The following is an 18,870-nucleotide window of genomic DNA, read 5'->3' on the forward strand; positions in this document are numbered from 1 at the left end:
TAGACAATCCTCCGATGGTTAGGGAGGCTCTGCACTCGCAAGGGAGAATAAAGGACTCGGAGAGCGCTGCGTTTGAGGAGGAGGCTTCGAGTCGAGGCAACGACGAGCGGCAGGTTTGAGCGAGGCCGCGTCTGCATGTATCGTATCGACATCGTTTTTGTGCTGGGGGAATATAGCAGTATATCATCCCTCGTGCAGTCGAAAGGCGCAGGAGACGAAGGAGGTGGTGGCTGGCTCTCTCGGTGCTTGCTTCTCCGGAATACGAGTACGAACGAGCATTGCAATGCTTAACTCAACCTTCTCCTCGCAATGAATACGAGGTGGCATGCCCAGCTCGAGGATTCCATCTCAACGCTTCAACCTCGGGACAACGAAGAATGACGAAGACAAGCGAGGGGGGACGAGGTAAGAGAGTCCATGATCAGACTGTCTACGCAGGTATGTGCTTTGGAATCGCTGCTGATGGTATCTACTACTCACTAGAGGAGGGATGAAGTGCTGGCGCAGCTGCGGGACCTGACCTCGAAACTGCATCCATCGCCTTTTCCGCTTGCTCTTCTCAAAAACCTAGCATCCACATCGTTGCAAGTCACTGTAATCAAGACCATCTCTTGACTGATTGTCTCCTCAAATTGCGAGTACCTTGATCTCGCCAATTCCTGTCCTGGAGAAGCAGGCATGGCCGCCTCTCGCCAGGGTACAAGGTCTGGGGCCACCGCCAGACCTGCGGGTCTATCAACATGAGGAGAGGTTATCATACACCTTTGCTCGACCAGCCTGTGTCCTTTGCCCTCGCTCGAAATGCCTTTGCCACGTCCTCGCGGCCCTGCAGTTCTCCTCCACCATCGAGCGGAATGATATCGACCCTGAGGGCGTTCTCCAATCATATCTACGGACTACACCTCCGCTAAGGTCCTCCCCTCTATTGCATATCTGGGGAAACCGGCGGCACCGGCTCACGCTTCGAACAGACCGAGGCTTCCTCCAACTCCTCGATCATCGATCAGTCCTGTCCATTGGCTCTCTAGGATAAATCAGTATCGAAATCAAGTCGGACACTCCTTTGGCCCGCTTACAACCCCTCATCACTCTCCTCCACACCAAGAGATGATGATCCACATATCGATGCATCGTCTGGGGTTCCGGGGCACGCGGGGTATATCAATCAAAGTACAAATCTCGTCTGAGTTTCCGAGCATCGGCCTGCCCGGGCGACCAACCTCTTCTCGATCTTTGTGACAGGCTTCTTGTCCCCTTCCGGCATTCCAAGATGGGGTCTCAACAGATCGAAGAGATTGACGTATTACTCGTTGGCGCAGGGTTTGCCTCTTTTACTTTATTGAACCGGTAAGAATGTGATGAGAATTTATATTGATGGACACTCCGTTGAACTCACATACCTAGTCTCCGCAAACTGGGCTTCTCCGTTCGTATCTTCGAGAAGGGATCTTCCAGCGGCGGCATCTGGTATTGGAATTGCTATCCCGGTGCGCGCGTCGACACTGACTCCCCCATCTATCAACTCTTCGACAAAGAACTGTGGGAAGACTTCACATTCAAGGAACGCTATCCCGGCTGGCAAGAACTGCGTCGCTATTTCGATCATGTCGAAAAGAAGTGGCATATCAGGGACTATACCTCGTTCAACAAGCACGTCGACAGTGCAGTCTTCGATGAGCAGCGCCAGCAATGGCTGGTTGAATGCGCCGATGGAACAGAGATCTACGCCAACTGGTTTCTCCCTTGCATCGGCTTCGCGAGCAGACGGTATACACCGCCATTTCCCGGTCTAGGAAACTTCAAGGGGGACATCTACCACACCGCGGTCTGGCCGCAACACGGGGTGAATCTGAAAGGCAAACGTGTCGCCGAGGTCGGCACAGGCGCCTCAGGGATCCAGGTCATCCAAGAGATCGGGGACAAGGTGAAAGAATTGACCGTCTACCTCCGCACGCCGAACATGTGTCTGCCTATGAACCAACGCCTGTTAGATCCCAAGGAGGAGGAAGAGAAGAAGAAGAACGGCACTTACGAAAGGGAAATCGAAAAGACTCGTCACACGTTCGCCGGTTTCACCTATGACTTTGTGCAAAGAAACACTTTTGACGACACACCGGAAGAACGAGAGAAGCTCTATCACAAGCTGATGGTTGAGGAAGGAGGATTCATGTTCTGGCTGGCCACATACAAGGACATGTTGTTCGACCTCAAAGCCAACGAGGAAGCCTACAAGTTCTGGCGGAAACAAGTGTTGAAACGGCTCAAGGATCCCAAGAAACAAGAACTCTTGGCTCCCGAAACTCCTCCCCATCCATGGGGCACGAAGCGGCCTTCGCTGGAACAGAGATTCTACGAAGTGGTAGACCAGCCACACGTGAAGATCATCGACGTGAACAAGTCTCCCATCGAGGAAGTCACGGCGACCGGTCTCCGGACTAAAGACGGCCATGTCGAAGTGGACGTCATCATCTTGGCCACTGGATTTGACTCCGTGACGGGTTCTCTCGCGCAGCTCAACATCCAAGGTACCGACGGCGGCACCATCGCAGACCACTGGAAAGATGGCACAAGGACAGCCATGGGGATCGCCATGCCGAATTTCCCCAACATGTTCTTCCTGTATGGACCGCAGGCGCCCACCGCGTTCAGCTCCGGGCCGAGCTGCACCCAGTTCCAGGCCGAATGGGTCGAAAAGACGTTCAAGATGATCAAGGAAAAAGGTATCACGCGACTCGAGGCCACGCAGGAAAGCGAAGACGATTGGTGCAAGAGACTGCGAGCGGAATGGGACGCCTCGCTGTTCCCGCTAGCAAAGAGCTGGTATCAAGGTGCCAATATCCCGGGCCGGAAGGTCGAGCCTTTGAACTGGTGAGTTATATCGGACATGTTGTTCCCCAGCTCCAACATTGAGTCATTGACTGATTGACTGATTTGCTACTACAGGTCTGGTGGCATGGTCAAGTATGTGGAGACTCTTAATCGCAGTCTCGAGAATGACATGCAAGGCTGGACATATGCTACTGCCGATGCATGATGTCCAGTATGTTGTACAATGTCGTCAAGTCGAATCAAGCAAGTGTTTCTTGTTTATTGCATGTTACGAAGCAGGAGGGGGTGTAACATGAGAGTGCAATCGTAAAGTCTGGGCTTTATATCTTCTGAAGATACTAGTTTTAAGATGGTAAAGAAGGGTCAACAACACTTACTCTTCTTCTTCAACACTCCCTCTTCTCTTTCAACGACATTGTCTGCTCGCTTTGTTCATCCCTGCTGAAGCTAGCACACCTGTTGACTGATAGGAGATTGATTGTAAGTTCGAGGTTCGCAGCCTGGCCCCTGACATTATCTTATCTCACAGCCTTGCAAAGCGGGGCGATTAGATAAGCACCGTCTATAAATGGCAGTTGACACGATAAAGTAGATTATAAAGTGGACGATAAAGTAGCGATAAGGAGACACGATTGATGTCTGACCCCTGAATCACAAATTCCCTTCATTTCGGTCCTCCATGTGTGTCGAATCCTAGCCTTGCCATTCCCCTTGCAACCAGGGACCTCCTGACCCAATTCCGTCCGATGATGAACATGAATAATGCTCTGACAATCTTAACAAGGAACCCCATCTCTTCCGACGAAACCGCCGGTATATACTATATCAGCTCATATGTCTTGTGCCAGCTGCGATCGCTTCAGCCCCTGCTCTCACTGGCTCTCATCCTCGATGATCTTCAGACTACCCCGTCGTGGTTTCCGCCAGAGGGGAACCGACCTTCCTAGTTCACCCTGTTCCAAACGAAGATCTGCGAGCCACAATGTCCCTTTCAGTGCGCGCCTGACTGTCGATATCGATCATATCCTGGGCGTGTTACTCTCTGACAAGAGTTTCGCTCAGCCACACCCGGCGAGCATGGGGAGGCATTTTCCTTGTATGGTTGAGGATCGTCGAGATCTGCTGCATGCTCAATCCTCTGCTCAGAGCATTCGCCCTGTACCTGGCTTCCTCAATCTTGAGATCGTCTCTCTCAGCCGGTTGCTTTTCTGTTCGAGGTACGCCAACTTGTGTAAGTGGAGGCATTCGGTCCCATGCTCGGCTTTCTGCGGTCGAATCTATGGTGGCGACATAACCTCCCCGATGCGGCGGAACACGATCTTCGATCACAACTACTTCCTCCCCCTGCTCCTCCATCTCGTCCTCTTCTACTTGCTTTCGATCTTGGCTGTAGTATTGCATCAAGCGGGTCAACTTGTCGCGGTCGGACAGGTCTGGCTCCAGAAGGACCTTCAAGACTAGATTCTCAAAGCTCGGCCTCTTTTCCGCAGTGGTAGACGGAAGCGGCGAATCCGGATTTGGGAGCCTATCCATGTTGATGCTTTGGTACGGAGGGTATTCCTGGATACGGCGTGGCTTGGAATTGAACCTTGTCTCGGCTCTCGGTGGGCTTTGGGATATTCGTAGTTCTCGCGACTTTGTTGCATTGGTTGTGGTGGGATAACTTGTAAAGGAATCGTGTTTTGCAGCGCCTAGATTGTCTCGTCTGTATCCAAAATGGTTCAGTCCACGATCCTCTCGTGAAAGGTCCCCCCTTTCTTGCGAGAAAGGGGATCCATCGTATGGATCCCATTCCATCACCCGACTAGATCCTCCAATGCCATCCATGGTGATTCGAACAGTTCCCGGCGGCACGCTGACATAGTTCCATTCTCGCGTGGCGCCGTCAACTGCGTTGCCTATTTTCCCGCCGGCAATTACGTTACCTTGATAGCCACTTGTGTCGTAGAAATCTCTTGCATTTCCTGCTTCGCTGTGACGTACAGCGGGTGTGATAAAAGGGCGTGGCTCGTCAATAGGCCTTATCAGGTTTTCTCTCCGAGGCGAACTTCCTCGTGCGCCAAACCAATTGTGAGGAAATGCATCTTCCATCGACAGCATTCGTTTCTCCTCCGGAAGCATGTCAACGTCAGTGGGCGCCCCCTCTCGGCGGTCTGCGCGTTGACGGGGAGAGGTTGACCTCGGCCTTCGCGGATCGGAAATTGTCTGCGCGTCGGCATCGGACTTTTGAAATTCGGCGCTCTTTGCAACAACCTCATCGATATTGGCCGCACTCAATGCCTTCCCAATGACAAAATCATCATTCTGCCCTTGTCAGCGTCATTCTTGACGAAAGCCGTCGTATCTCACCTCTTTATAATATGAATACCCCAAGTCGAACAATGCTCGTGGGTGAACGAGCCACTTCCGCATTTTGGTGCGTCCCGGCCTCGGCCATGGCTCTTGCGCAACCGGCTTGCCGCCGTCAAGGTCTTTTCCCACGGTGTCTTTGTACGCTGGATCCCTCATTTCGTGGTGTATTTCGTCTCGGCCCTTGCTGTAGTAGCTTGTATTTCGACGTCCGTCACTTCTCCTCTGTGCGCCATACTCAATATTTGCTTCAGCGCCCGCCCAAGGCTGGTGAACAAGTGCACCTTCAACCGCCCGAGAGGATGGCCATCGAGCGTCAAACTCCCTTTCGATGATGGGCGGAGAGCGCCATCGTGTGTGAGTCTCCCGTCGAAGGCGTGTATCGGAGACCTTTTGTCCTTCCACTGTTGCTTGGGTTCCTCGGTCATCATTTTCCTTGTCCTGTTGCTCACCATCGTGCTTTGAATGGCGGGCGCGTCCCCTGATGACAATGTCATCGCCGCGTGTCCTACTCGTACCCAGGTACTGTACATACGCTTCTCTAGCAGTTTTGGTGGCAGTGATTTGAGGAGTTTGTCGTCCTGAACCGGTAGGAACCGTTATGGAAATTCGGATAGGCGAGCCACGTCGTTTTCCAGCGTCGGACTCGTTTATGATGATCTCCGTGACTGATGAATGGCTTGGGCGTCGGGCCTTGTCAAAATGGCGCTCGGTCGAACTTGACGAAGTCGAGCTTGCCGAAGCATCTTCCTGGTCGTCATGATTATGAACGCGAGTAACAACGATTTCTTCCGGCAAAGCTCGCGGCCTTCTTTTGGGAAGCTCCCTCTCCCGTGCTTCAAGCTCTCTCTCTCGTGCGTCAAGCTCTCTCTCCCGTGCGTCAAGCTCTCTCTCCCGTGCGTCAAGCTCTCTCTCACGTGCGTCAAGCTCCCTCTCTTGTGCTTCAGACGTGAATTCGGGTCTATTAGTAATCGCCGGTTCATAATACAGCGGCTCCGGCCTGTCAGTGGGTGAAGATGGATTCTCGTGGGCGTGTGCGTCTTCTTCTACAAGATATGAGTTTCAGGCTTCCAACAAGCGACTCGCAGTAAGCATGACTTACCTTTTCCTGTCCCACGGCTGTCATTCTCCTGCTGATCGGGCCATATACTGTTGCCGCCTCTCGTATTACCGTCATCGCTGTCGCCGCTATTAATGCTCGTGATTCTCTGCTGTACAGAATCATGCACAGAGCTCACGTAGCTGGCCATGTGCTCTTCCGGGCCACGCCCAGCCGGATCGACCCCGGCCGGAGCAGGTGCTGATTGCTCACTGCAGGGATCACTTGTGGAACTCTGGGCAGTCGTTAAGGCAGTCGTTGCGGGTAGATCTGGGAGTACTGCTGGTTCAGGCTGGCTCTCCGGCAATCCATAAACAACGGGTCTGGATCCGCCTGTGAAGGTCGCGATACTATCGAAGATCTTCGACATAGACAAGCAGAAAGAACAATTCTGCTGTCTCGACGACGCTACAATCATCCCATACAGTTCGCCGGTGATCAAGTCCATGACCCAGCTACCACAGTCTCCCGGAGCTAAGGAACGATTTAGCATGACTCTTTGAAGCATTGACACGACAAGGGCCTGGTTTACCACTGGTGCTTTGAACTGTCCATGCGGATATCATTTGGGCGGAATTTGGCATAAGGACCCCGACAGTTCTTCCTGACGCTTCGGCCGTGTGCAAGGCGCCAAACCCTGCGGCAACAGCGACTTTCCCTCGTGGAGGCATGCTGGCTACACCTGAGCATCTTATCGTCCTACCATCAACTGTGAAAAGATTGGGGAGGTGAAACCTCGGGTCAGAGATTTTGATCAGAGCCCAGTCTTCAGTCCAACTTAGCCAGGGTGCGCTGGGGTTTGCTCCATGTAGTTCGCCAAGGACATGCTCCGTAAGCGTTTCGGGTGTTGTTCCAGTTTGTGTAGGACGAATCGAACCAGCATGATCTGCGTGTGTCTCGTAAGGGGCAGTGTCCATGTATACTCTCGTTCCAGAGCTTGCCGGGGACAATGACCCGTCAGAAGCCAAGGACTTTGCTTCACTCCTGGTGGAATGAGAAGGGGAACTCGCGCCACTGTCGCTATGCTCTTCGATCCCATCATCTGAACATGTCTCCTCGAGGAAGGCATGAGCAGCGGTGAGGCCGTAGTATGCGTTATCGAGGCAAATAAGCCCACCGAGTGTGGCATGCCTCCGACGAGACGGATCACCTCCCACGCCAGTAGCAATTGCGATTCTGAGCCCACAGAGCGTCGCCAAAGGGGGATCTTGAGGCAGGGGTTGCTGCCCTGCACAAATCCTGGTGTCCACCGGTCTTGGATCGGCATAGAAGTCGAACCCAGAGTTAAGCCGCCGGATGATAGGGTTTCCTGAAAGCACTGTCACCATAATATGGGCATACTTCGGCTTCGCGCATGAAGCGACCACTGTTGGCCTGGCCGTTCTCCAGAGCGTCGTGGTGCTGGTCATGTAACATTTGATGTGCGAGCCGGGCCTCCGCCGGGTCCCAAAGATTTGATTCAGATTCCTGTTGAACAAATTTTCCAGCTTTGGGTACATGAAAATAGACCAGATCTGGTCCTCGAAATCGTTGGTCGGATGCCACACAAAGCGCTCGCCAAGCTTAAAATGAGTGCTGGGATCGATATAAGATAGTCGTGTCGTCTCATCCAACCGGTCCCATTGGAAGGATGCCGTAATGGTCGTCGTTGTAGCTGCCTGCATTGTTTGTGTCGCCGTTCCAGCCATCGTGGACAAGACATTGGGTGAATGTGAGGTCAGGCAACAGACGTTTGGCTTGAGAAGAGATTTGTTCAGCCTGATAACTGGCAGGTGGCAGTAGCTCTCTCACACAGCTGAGTGATGAGGCGCGAACCTCAACTGCAACTAGTGTTAGCTGCTTCTCTGGGCTGTGTCGGCTATGCCAGAACAACCATAGGCTGGGCGGCCTGAACAAGCTGATGATGAGGCTATGCGCAGGCGGCAGCTCGCTCTGTCACCACACTGGGCAAGCCCCAGGTAATATATATGTTTATTGACAGTGCAAACCCTCGTTGTTGTGCAACACTAGAGAGGAGACGCTTTGTCCTCGTTATCTGCAACCTGGGACGAACGTTTGCCTGTTCCCTGAGGCCATGGCCATATTTCGAACCCTGAGACGACTCCGACCAGCCGGGCGGAATAATGGCGACGCGACGTCGAAGTTGATCCGCGAATTGTGGCGCATAAGCGACGACTTGGATGCATATCAGGTTCAATCATACAAGGAGCACGCGAGAGATTGTCGCAAGGTCAAGGATGACCCGGCCGTTCCATGCTCAAACGTGGCCCAGATTGTGAACTTATGCGACTCGGTCAACGACCGGCTGTTGCTGCCTCTGGATGATGCGTACAAGGAACTTTGGCTCCAATATGCCCCAGATCCGTTGAAACCGCAAATCCAGGACAAGTCTGTGCAGCAGGCCATCGAATATGCGATCCAACTGTGTTATTTCGTTTCATTGCGACAGCTGCGCAGGGGTCCGCAACGATTGCAAGACGTGCTACTCCATAGGCTGTACAGTTGCACTTCGGTCGGGCCAGACCTTGTTCTGAAGGACGACTTTCATGAGAAGAACCTGACTCGGAGAGCTGGTATCAAAATCCGCTATACAAGCGACTTGACAAATCATCTCCAGCTATCGGGGAAACAGCTCTTCGTGTTCCGTCATGGCACCGTTTTAAAAGCCTACGCAGAAGACGGCACAAGGTTAGTTCGAAGCAGGGGTTTCTTTTCGAAGAAAGGATATTGCTTACTCACCCATGAACAGAAGTAATGTCTATCCGCCTGGTTTCTTATCTGAAACACAAGCAACGATCGACCTCCTATTCCCCGTAAGTGAGGGGCGTATGGCCCGGCGGAGGGCCAGACTGAGCGAGAAGCATTTTGCAGATCTTGAGGTCGGCCCTTTGATGACACAGGATGGCGAGCCTGAACGAAATCTCAGCAGGTACATCTTTTGGGGCCATCGTCTTGCTGCCATTGATGATCTGTACCAATCTTCGAGACCCTCGCGGCTAAAGCAGTGGTATTTCGACCGGCGAGATAAGACTTCCTTCACCACTTTCTGGTTCGCATTGTGGGCGTTTGTGATTGCCGTTGTCTTCGGCTTGATTTCATCTGTGACAGCGATTATGCAGACTTGGAAAGCATTCCATCCTTGAGAGGCGACACGAACGTACTCAGCAAAGGTTCAGTCCGGTGAATCCATGATTCATGGATGAAACTTGGGTTTGGCAAGGCTGCGTTGAAGTTTTGGTCTGCAGCTTGGTTGCTCGTAGGGAAGGGACGTTCACGACGACATCCTTCTGACAACAATTACAAAGATGGAAGGCGCCGGACTGGGAAGGACCATTTCTTACTCGAGACAACATCGTCTTTGCCTCCTTGCCGCAGATGGCGGGCTGAAATTGACAGGTGATTCGTCCGCCACCATTTGACTTATTTATGTGTACTTCGTTGCCTGTGCCGCCAAAAGCTGGATGCTGGGAGATTGTTGCAAGAGACATGTGCTCACTGTATCTCGTCTTTGGTCTCTGAGGCTGTTGGCCTCATGCAGGCAAGCAATGAGCAGCATGAAGATGCATATGAAGCCCGCAGCTCCTGTGTCCACAGCTCCTCCTCTTTTTCCTTGCCCGAAGGACCCGATATCTCCCCCAGGATTTGGTGTCGCCGGTGGCGGCCGTGCGATGCTGCCGACAATCCAATGGCGATTCACCCAAAAATGGGACTTGACTGTCAACTCAGGGGTACTTCTGCGTGCTTTTGTATTTTGTGACGCGTCTTCAATCGAATGCTGACAACTGTTGCTTGGGAGTGAACTTCTCGAAAGGCCATCTCCCACGCCCATCACATTTTTCGTTGCCTACTCGTCAGCATACGCCAATTGCAGCTCCAAGGGCATCATCGACCAGCTTGCAGATACTTTCTGTAAGCGTTGGTGGGTGTGAGTATTGACACAGGGAACTGAGGGACCGGATTGATCTTGCCGTCAGTGAGATCAGCTGTTCTTCCTCAGCTTCTCAATAAAGCCCCTCAGGCCCATTAGCCCTAGCCATACGGCTTCCTCGGTCCTGATCGTACGGCTCCCTTGTCCAGGTAGGACATTCACCCAACAATCGAACAACTCCTTCACATTCTGCCCAGTGAGCCCCATGTTTCGTAGCTCAGGGTCATTTTTGGATGCATGTTCCAGACCCGCGACTCCACCGAAAACAAGGAGAACATGCTGGAATGAAAGTGCTTCTGGGTCAGAGAGATCCGGTCTTGTAAAGACTTCGCTCAGAGGAGCGCCTCTCTCTGAGGTGCCTATGGATAAATTGTAGCCTCCATCGAATGGGGATTCCGTAAAAACATTCGAGAGGCTGCTGCACTGTCGCACGGCGTAGCCCCAGTAATACCCTTTCACCTCTCTGGGCGTGCTGGGGGAGACAGCTGCAGCGACCTTGGACCTAGGATCTTCCAGCTCAATTGTGACGCGAGTTCCGCGAGGAATTTCGGCTTCAAGAATCTCCCGTGGCTCGGACAGACCGACATCTACGAGAGTTCCGTTTCCACCAGGAGAAGGGCCCACAGCCACGCCATCACGATATTCACACCATTCATTCGCTCTCAAATGGTGTGGCATATCCAAGCTAGGCAGCGTCCCTGCTGTTCGAAGATTGGGGTGCATAGGGAATAAAGTTCTGCGCAAGTGCGGCGGCGTCTCGAGGTAGGACAAGACGTGGGCAAGGAAGTGATCAGGATGCGAAAAGGCGGTATAGTCGTACTCGGCGATGGCAGGTCGTCTTCGCTGTACTTCGGGATCTTCATCGTCGAAAATGATGATTTCGTCAACGCAGAAAACGGCCAATGCTCGGGCAACTTGGCCGGCTAGATACGTCTTTTGCTCGTGAGATTTGGCATTGGCAATGATACTGCCGGGCAAGGCAACGCTCAAGGTATAGGAGCGGCCGCCGGTGGGTTGGAAGACTGCCGACGGCTTGGATGTGTCGACGTCGAGTCCTTCATGGTCCACACCAATTTTTCCATCCACGGCTTTGCGTTCCCCTGCTTCTCTTTTGCGCTTCTAAAATGGAATGGTCAGTGGTGGTCAACAACATGAGAGGGAACGGACGCTCGCCCACCTTCACCTTAGGCATGTTGACAACAGCAACAGGACATATACACGAAACTGACTATGACACAACAACACTCTTGCAGTTAAGATTCGGCGGTGGTAGTACAATTCAAGTTGGAACACAATGCATTCAATGGTGGAAGATTTTCCACGTTCAGCCTCATCGAAAAATGCACCGCCACAGATTCCACCGCAGCCACCGCCACAGTCAACGCCAAGCCTGCAGCGTCATTGTGGCTGGAGCGCCGCAAATGGAAGTCGAAGCCGAAAGTTGAACGTGACTTCAAGATGAAAGGGGGAAAAGGAGTCAAATGCGCCTTTGAGCCGTTGCAATCAATTGTCAGTTCGACTTCAATCCAACACACGGGACAGACTTCATCCCCCCAAGTCTAATAAGTCTGTCTTTTCCGTCCCTGTACTACTACTTCTCCTTCTATTCTTCATTCTGTAATTCCTCCCACTTTCTTCTTCGTCCAGTCGCTCCTTGCTACATTGCCTGCGCCTCGTCTTACGCGCCTGGTCCCAACACGTCAGCGTCTCCGTACCCTCTCTCCTCTGACACGCTTACGCGACTACAAGATGAAGTTCGGACGCCGGCGCGCTCCCCTTCTCCTCCTTCTCCTAGCATCCGTCCTCTCCTGCGACGCCTCCCTGGCCACCCTCCCCCGGGGATTGTCGCCTGCGAAGAATCTCAAGGCCGCCGGCTCGCTGGGAGAAGTTGTCGCGGCATCAGGGGGAGGAGCAGTCGGTGGAACTGGAAAGCCCCTGGGAACGGAACATGCACCTGTTGATGGTCGAGATGGCATGCCTCACGAGGGACCATTCGTCGAGACGACAGGAGAGCGATCAAGAAAGAAGACCCTGGCGTCTAGCCTGGATGATGATCTCGAGGTAGACGATTCTAAGATCAAGAAGACTTACTCCGAACAATATTCCGATGCAGACATACCGGTGTCCAACGACGCGGTCATGGATGATCGGCTCAGATCCAATCCCGCCGAAGGAACGAGAGGCGTGGAAGGCGGCATCTCCGAAAAATCCAAGGAGAGCAGACTCACAGACAAGAAACCTGATGCTCCCAAAGACGCCAGGCCACTGCCGCATAGTGAGGTGGAACACATCAAAGAAGTCGACGGCTCTGAAGTGACAGGGGCATTGGAGGAGGATTCTAAGAAGGTTCTTGCGGTAAGTGGGACGTTCTATCTACCATCGTACGCTCAAGAGACTCATTTGTTGCTTTGCAGGCCCCGACCGACCTTCCAGAAAAGCCCTATGACATCCCACACCCTGAGAATCCGTCGTCGCCGAAAGACACCACGCTCTCCTCTGAGACTGGCAGTAAGCTTTCCAAGTCGAAGGAACCCGACAGCGCTGTGATCCGACCGATGCACTCACTGGTCCTGTCGTTCATGATGATCCTCGTTTCCGAGGTTGGCGACAAAACATTTTTGGTGGCCGCTCTCATGGCCATGCGTCACCCTAGGGTTGTGGTGTTCACAGCCGCCTTCTCTGCTCTGATCACCATGACCGTTCTCTCCGCAGTTCTGGGCCATGCCGTCCCGACATTGATCCCAAAGTGGCTCACAAATTTCGCCGCTGCAGGTTTGTTTCTCGTCTTTGGAGTGAAGATGCTCCTGGAAGCCCGAGCAATGAGTCCGGACGAGGGTGTCAGTGAGGAAATGAAGGAAGTCGAAATGGAGCTGGAAGAAAAGGAACATCAACAACGACGAATGTCCCGACGTCGATCATCCATTTCTCCGTACGCTCTAGAAGCAGGTCGCGCTCCAATCGGACGCAAGCACACGAACGGCCGCCTTCCCTCTCCGCCGGAAAGTCCCGCCAGTTCTCGAGAAAGCTCTCCCATTCGTGGATCGATGCTCAACAACGTTCTTGCCGGGGTCAACAACCTGTGCTCCTTACTCCTCAGTCCCGCTTGGGTGCAGACCTTCATCATGACCTTCCTGGGCGAGTGGGGTGACAGGTCACAGATTGCGACCATCGCCATGGCAGCTGGACAGGACTACTGGTGGGTGACTGCTGGTGCGCTCGGAGGACACGCCATTTGTACCGCCGCGGCCGTGTTGGGCGGCAAGGCGATTGCTGGAAAAGTTAGTCTGAAAACAGGTAAGTTTCTGAAGAGCTGTCCGTTCCATTTCTTTGCAAAATTGCTCCATGCTGACATTGTCGCTACAGTCACCATGGGCGGCGCGATTGCCTTCTTGGTGTTTGGTATCCTTTACCTACTAGAGGCCGTGTATTGATTTTCGGACTACTTTGGGTAATGTGGCTTGTCTCAAACTCGCCTTACACCGGAGACCATCGCACCGGCTTGTATTACCACCGGAGCCGGCATGTCGCTGCTCACCGGGAAAGACCAGAAATCCTTTCGAATTGGTGTTTCTTTGGTGGCAATGTCAAACCAAAAGCGGGCCCGACCTCAGAGTCCCTGGAATGAAAGGTCCGCCATGGTGCAAGTACGACTTTTCGATTAATGGGATGGGAAGGCGTGTAACCAACAGTTGGAACGGGACTATACAATGATTGCCCCGGGGACGGAGTGAACACATTGTACAACGCCTTTTACCACGCCCACCACGGACAAGGTTCAATTTCTGAACTCTTTTCTTTGGCATGACTCTGATGGTCACTGCTACTCGACCGGACGGGCCATTTGGACTGTCAGATGAGTATTTCCTTTCGATTGCATAGCGACGGTGTAGGTTTCTATATCGGGACCGGGACCGGGACCGTTCCTGGGGTTATGATCGGAGCTGGAGCTGAGGCTGGGTTTGCGCTTGATATCATCAAGGAGGCAGACTTGTAAAGTCGCCTTGCGGTTCAGGGGCTAGTTGGTCTTCGCGCGCGGTATCGGGGCATGGAAACGCCCAGCTCCATGTTGTTATTATGAAGGATTGCTAATCAATCAATGAGATCATATGGGTTCCATTGAAGTTGAGTTGACTTGAGTTGAGTTGGCTCCGTTGGATTATGATCAAATACCCGTACTGGAGTTCCATCTCACTCGACCCTTCAACCCTGTGACCTTGTAATGTTTCAGCCCAGACAGACCCGATCCATTCCATACATGCCATCCCTCTTGATCAGGTAGATGGCTGGCGACCGGTGTCACTGCTAGATCAGGTCTCGCGGGTGGGACACCACAGACCTTGAGAACAAGAAAGACCAGAGCTGGAAAATTCAACGCACCAGATGTCGGAACAGAAAAAGGAAAAGAAAAGGAAAGGGAAAGGAAAGCAGGTTACAACACATGGATCATTTCATTTGATTTCATACTGTAGAGTCCACTTTCTGCAAGACCACGCACGCTGCTAAGGGAAGGAGACACAACAAGAAGACCAACACCAGCAGTCCTCAGATCTGGCTTTTGCTGCCTTTGTCCGCTGAGCCCTGCGCTGGTCTTTCGCGTCATGTCATGTCGTATCGTATCGTAGCATATCCAGACCACTCGCCTGGTGTTTCGGCCCTATTTCGCCATGCGCACACCGAACAAGAACTCCCCAAGTCTCAGTCTCAAGATTACCTTGACAAAGCCATTACCCGTGCTTCGAACTCCAACAAGACATATCTCGATGATTGAGCTCCCCATCCGTGACCGTGTCCGTGTTCGTAAACCATACCGAGAAGAGAAGACAAGCATAAAACAAAACAAAACAAAACAACACACAAAGATGCATTCAACCAAGACGCAGACTTGATTGCCTCTCTGGTTCCAAAAGAGAACTTTTCCGTGATACCAGTATGGAGTGATACTGATCAAAGCCAACCCCGACGGAGCCCATTTCCTGTCTTGGCCGTAGCCTTGCAGCCTGACCGCTTGGCTTCGTGTGCGCCCGGTGTCCTCGAGGTGTCCCTTGACAAACAAAAAATGCTAAAGCAATGCCCGATTTCGACAGTTTCTTCATTCATACAAGACTCGGTGTCTCTTATCGACTCAAGTGACAAAAGAGGAGTTTGGTTGTTCGCGGTGGAAAAAGGTGTGACTCGAGACACAAGGCTGACCGGCGAGACGAGTGCTCAAGCTCTCTGCTTCGGACGACTGAGCATGTTCAAGCGGCTGAGACTCAGGATGCCTCTGTTCTTGCGATCCTTAGCATTATTCTTAGCCATCTCGCGTGCCGAGCTTTGTCTCGGCTTCTTGTTCTTGGTTTCGACTTTGGCAGCCGGGTGCTCGGCCTTGTCGACTCGAAGTCGTTTGCCGCCGCGCTTTTCACCTTCGTCCGGACTCTCAAGCGCCGGGCTATCCTGCCAACCGCCCGGGACGGCACGCATGACCGAGATCCGACGGTTCTCCTTCGCGTCGTCGGCATTGGTGTCCGAATCCGCCGAGACTGTCGACTCGCGCCGACGTTTCTTGCCAGGCAGCCCGTGAGGGACGGTCTGGACCTCAGTGTCTTCGAACGGCTGCACGATCTCAGTCACGCCGGAAGTGCGGACGCGCCGGATAGTGGAAGGAGAAGGCCTGGAGAAGTTGTGGTTGCTAGGAGATCGCATGACTCTGTTGGCATGCGTGGTGGAATCGGTCTGCTTCACCGTGGTATTGACTGAGGTCAGTGTGGATGGAGCAGCTGCGCGCGACGGGTGGTGCAAGGTGGTGAAAATTGACTTGAATTCGCTAGACTCGCGACGGTTGTGATCTTTGGCCGTTGTAGAAAAGACTCCTTCGTCCTTGGCCAGGGATGGGCTCGACGAAGCTGCTGGCAACGTAGGGTATCCGATCTCGCTCTCGGCATCCTCCCAGTCCTCGTCACCATCTTCATCTTGGATAACGTATGCAGCTGGATCGTACGGTACAGTTGGCGGTTTTCCAGGGGTGAGATGCGGTAATTTGGCTGGACTAGGGCTCCCTGCTGCCAGTTTGACAGCATACCGGGACTTGACGCTCGGGGTGAAATCAACTTTCTTCACAGAACCAGTGCCAGAGGTTGCGCTGTCGGAGTTGGAATGCTTGGGAGTGGATTGTTTTTGTTCAGTGTGCGCTGCAGTATCTGCTTTTCGTCCAGGGCGCAAGATTGATTTAAGGCCGGCAAACTTCGGAAGTCTGGATGAGAAGCTCTGAGCACTGGCGAAAGCAGACATGCCGGTTCGATGCGGCGATGCCATGTCGGGACGAGCTGCAGTTGAATCGTCCTTCGGCAAGGCCGGATACGGTCTATCCAGATTCAGATACTCGGTCGATAACAGCTTGGATGGGGATTGTGTGGATATTCCTGCCTGTGCAGCAGCTGGTCTAGTCTTTGGCACTGTCGACGCTGTCCTCAAAGATTTGACAGAGGCGGTGCGTGTCAGACCGGGGACTTTGTTGGGCGAGGCAACCGGAATCTGACTTGTGGTATTTCTTGCCAAAGACGCTTTTGTAGGGGACAGCAAACTGCTCGACACGCCTTTCGGAGCTGCGAGGAGCCGTGCAGACTGCTGTACTTCTGCAGGTCGGCCGGCAGAGACATCGTGAAGCTGCGAATGTCGAGCGCGCTTGGCGGGAGTTGTGTTCTCAAGACGTTCTGGTTGAGCAGGGATGGACTTGAAAGGGCTGATTGAAGTTGGGCGGCCAAGGAAAGGCGGTGGGATTCGGCCTGGTGTGCCCTTACCAGCAGTTCGTGGTCGGTCAAGCTCGTCAAGGCCAGCCTTCGACCCACTTCTCTTCAATGACTGTGTCGTGGGCTGAGCGAAGCCTGGTTTTGCTCGATATGCGGAAGGATGATTGGCAATTGAGTCCATCTTCTTGAACTGTGCCATGTGGATGTCGCTGAATCTTCCAGCCTTGCCCTTTGGCTTCGCAATTCTTCGGCCGGAAGCGTTGAGCCCACTGAAGGACGCTTCAGCTTCGTCGTCCTTGATCTGTTGAGCTTCCTTTTCTGCTTGCATCTGCGCCTTGATTCGCGCGGCCTCTTCTCGGACATTATCCATCAGCTTTTGGGCCTCGCTACTCAGCTGCGACTCTGAGCCAAACTTGAAATCAAACGACGTGGATGACAGGTCTGCCGGCATATTCGATCGGGCTTTTGATGGAGTGTTCTGTGCGCTGGCGATAGAATGTCGTGGCTGCGCAGGAACATCGACGAATCCAAGCTTCAGGCCAGAGTCTGGGGCTTTGGTGGTGCTATGATGAAGCAATTCAGGGTGCATCTCGCCTCGATCGGGTCGCGGTTCGGTTCGTGGGGTCTTGAGGCCGGACAGCTTCGAGAGCTGAGACTGAACAGCGTCGGTGGATGCGGGAGTAGCAAGGACATTGTCGATAGATTGTGGCTCTCCAGTATCTGGAGTCTCATCCCGTTCTACAAGTGATTCGAGGTGCGTAGTCGAAGGAGCTTTACGTGGCGTGGCACGCTATCACAGAATTAGTCCATACATACGGATGACGATACCTAGCAAGGCAGCAAGGCAGCAAGGCATGAAAATGGCGTAGCACATGAAATCTGGGGTGCCCTGCGTGGGATTGAATGGCAAACATTACCTGTTTCTGAGTAGCCTTGCTCAATCGTGCAGAGCGACGACGAGGGGTAGCCATTGTGTATGACCATGCAGAGCCTTGAGAAACGCGCACAGGACAGAGGACTGAAGGTGAGAAGGGGCGGGAATTGACTTGTATCAGAGTAGATGGTCCGTGGAGGAGAATGTGGAGGAGGATTGGGCCGCGAGGAGATTGTTGATACTAACGAGAGGGAGTTTGTTTGGGCCAACACATGTACCCTGCAGTGAAGTACTAGTAGTCACAGCTGCGATCTCAATCGATCGATTTGTTTGGGCGGGCAGCTGAATTTGTCCGCCGGTGTTACGTCAGCGATAAACAATGCCCGATTCGGACTCGGAGTGCAGGGCGGACGGAGCTTGGCGCGGGAACGGAACGCGGAGTCACCTGACCAAATGTATCACGTGAGGCTCTTTTTCCGCCCAGTTTCGGACGTTGAAGAGTTTCTCCTCCTGATGCATCCCATCTATCGTAAATATTCATTGTTCAACTTCCTCCACGCCAATCCTTTGGTTCTGTTGCTCATGAGTAGCTTCCAATGGTAAGACTTCTTCGATTCAAAGGACGACCTGGTTTGTTCAAATGTGCGATGGGGCAGTGTTCCACGGCGTCTACACCTGGAATCTCGCTCATATCGATCCCGACTTCGACTTATTATATCCATTAAAGCCTGGTGCTATCAGAACGTCGTGCTCCGGACGAGGCCCATTAGCCTCCCTACCGTTTCGGGATCTTTGGTCTCCCACAGTGCTGGCCTCGTTAACCCCTTCGCTATCATATTAGAGCTGACTCGGGAAATGAAGGACCAAGCTGCAGAGTAGCAGATCGTCAAATTTATGAAGATTGGCACACTTTATATCAATGAGGGCATCGGAACCTACGCCGACTTCGGCACAGACGGGCAGCAGGATCCCAACACCATCATGTTTGGCATCAGTAGTGAGTGGTTTGATCAAGTGACAAGTTTACTTTTGTGGACTCTAGTGGAACGATCGCCGGAAGAGCCTG

At 53.0% G+C, this 18,870-nt stretch overlaps 6 protein-coding genes across 6 annotated transcripts; 3 read left to right on the forward strand and 3 right to left on the reverse strand.

Annotated features, from left to right (window-relative positions):
- Window positions 1-1,270: 1,270 nt before the first annotated feature.
- On the forward strand, window positions 1,271-3,034 carry A1O1_00399 (uncharacterized protein; the record flags this gene model as incomplete). Its single annotated transcript, XM_007721318.1, has 3 exons — window positions 1,271-1,347; window positions 1,405-2,868; window positions 2,944-3,034. The coding sequence occupies 3 exons, from the start codon at window positions 1,271-1,273 to the stop codon at window positions 3,032-3,034; spliced, it is 1,632 nt and encodes a 543-aa protein (XP_007719508.1).
- Window positions 3,035-3,864: 830 nt separating this feature from the next.
- Window positions 3,865-7,965, reverse strand: A1O1_00400 (uncharacterized protein; the record flags this gene model as incomplete). Its single annotated transcript, XM_007721319.1, has 5 exons — window positions 3,865-5,133; window positions 5,179-5,659; window positions 5,714-6,224; window positions 6,281-6,751; window positions 6,810-7,965. 5 exons carry the CDS (start codon window positions 7,963-7,965, stop codon window positions 3,865-3,867), a joined length of 3,888 nt encoding a protein of 1,295 aa, XP_007719509.1.
- Window positions 7,966-8,351: 386 nt separating this feature from the next.
- Window positions 8,352-9,420, forward strand: A1O1_00401 (uncharacterized protein; the record flags this gene model as incomplete). The annotated part of the gene is made up of 2 exons (XM_007721320.1): window positions 8,352-8,965; window positions 9,027-9,420. 2 exons carry the CDS (start codon window positions 8,352-8,354, stop codon window positions 9,418-9,420), a joined length of 1,008 nt encoding a protein of 335 aa, XP_007719510.1.
- Window positions 9,421-10,256: 836 nt separating this feature from the next.
- A1O1_00402 (uncharacterized protein) lies at window positions 10,257-11,397 on the reverse strand (the record flags this gene model as incomplete). The annotated part of the gene is made up of 2 exons (XM_007721321.1): window positions 10,257-11,324; window positions 11,383-11,397. The coding sequence occupies 2 exons, from the start codon at window positions 11,395-11,397 to the stop codon at window positions 10,257-10,259; spliced, it is 1,083 nt and encodes a 360-aa protein (XP_007719511.1).
- A 557-nt stretch (window positions 11,398-11,954) lies between these two features.
- Window positions 11,955-13,636, forward strand: A1O1_00403 (uncharacterized protein; the record flags this gene model as incomplete). Its single annotated transcript, XM_007721322.1, has 3 exons — window positions 11,955-12,560; window positions 12,620-13,499; window positions 13,569-13,636. The coding sequence occupies 3 exons, from the start codon at window positions 11,955-11,957 to the stop codon at window positions 13,634-13,636; spliced, it is 1,554 nt and encodes a 517-aa protein (XP_007719512.1).
- Window positions 13,637-15,410: 1,774 nt separating this feature from the next.
- Window positions 15,411-17,901, reverse strand: A1O1_00404 (uncharacterized protein; the record flags this gene model as incomplete). The annotated part of the gene is made up of 2 exons (XM_007721323.1): window positions 15,411-17,720; window positions 17,848-17,901. 2 exons carry the CDS (start codon window positions 17,899-17,901, stop codon window positions 15,411-15,413), a joined length of 2,364 nt encoding a protein of 787 aa, XP_007719513.1.
- Window positions 17,902-18,870: the final 969 nt, after the last annotated feature.

The sequence above is a fragment of the Capronia coronata genome, assembly GCF_000585585.1.
Source record: "Capronia coronata CBS 617.96 chromosome Unknown acBCG-supercont1.1, whole genome shotgun sequence".
In the NCBI taxonomy this organism is placed as follows: Eukaryota; Fungi; Ascomycota; class Eurotiomycetes; order Chaetothyriales; family Herpotrichiellaceae; genus Capronia; species Capronia coronata.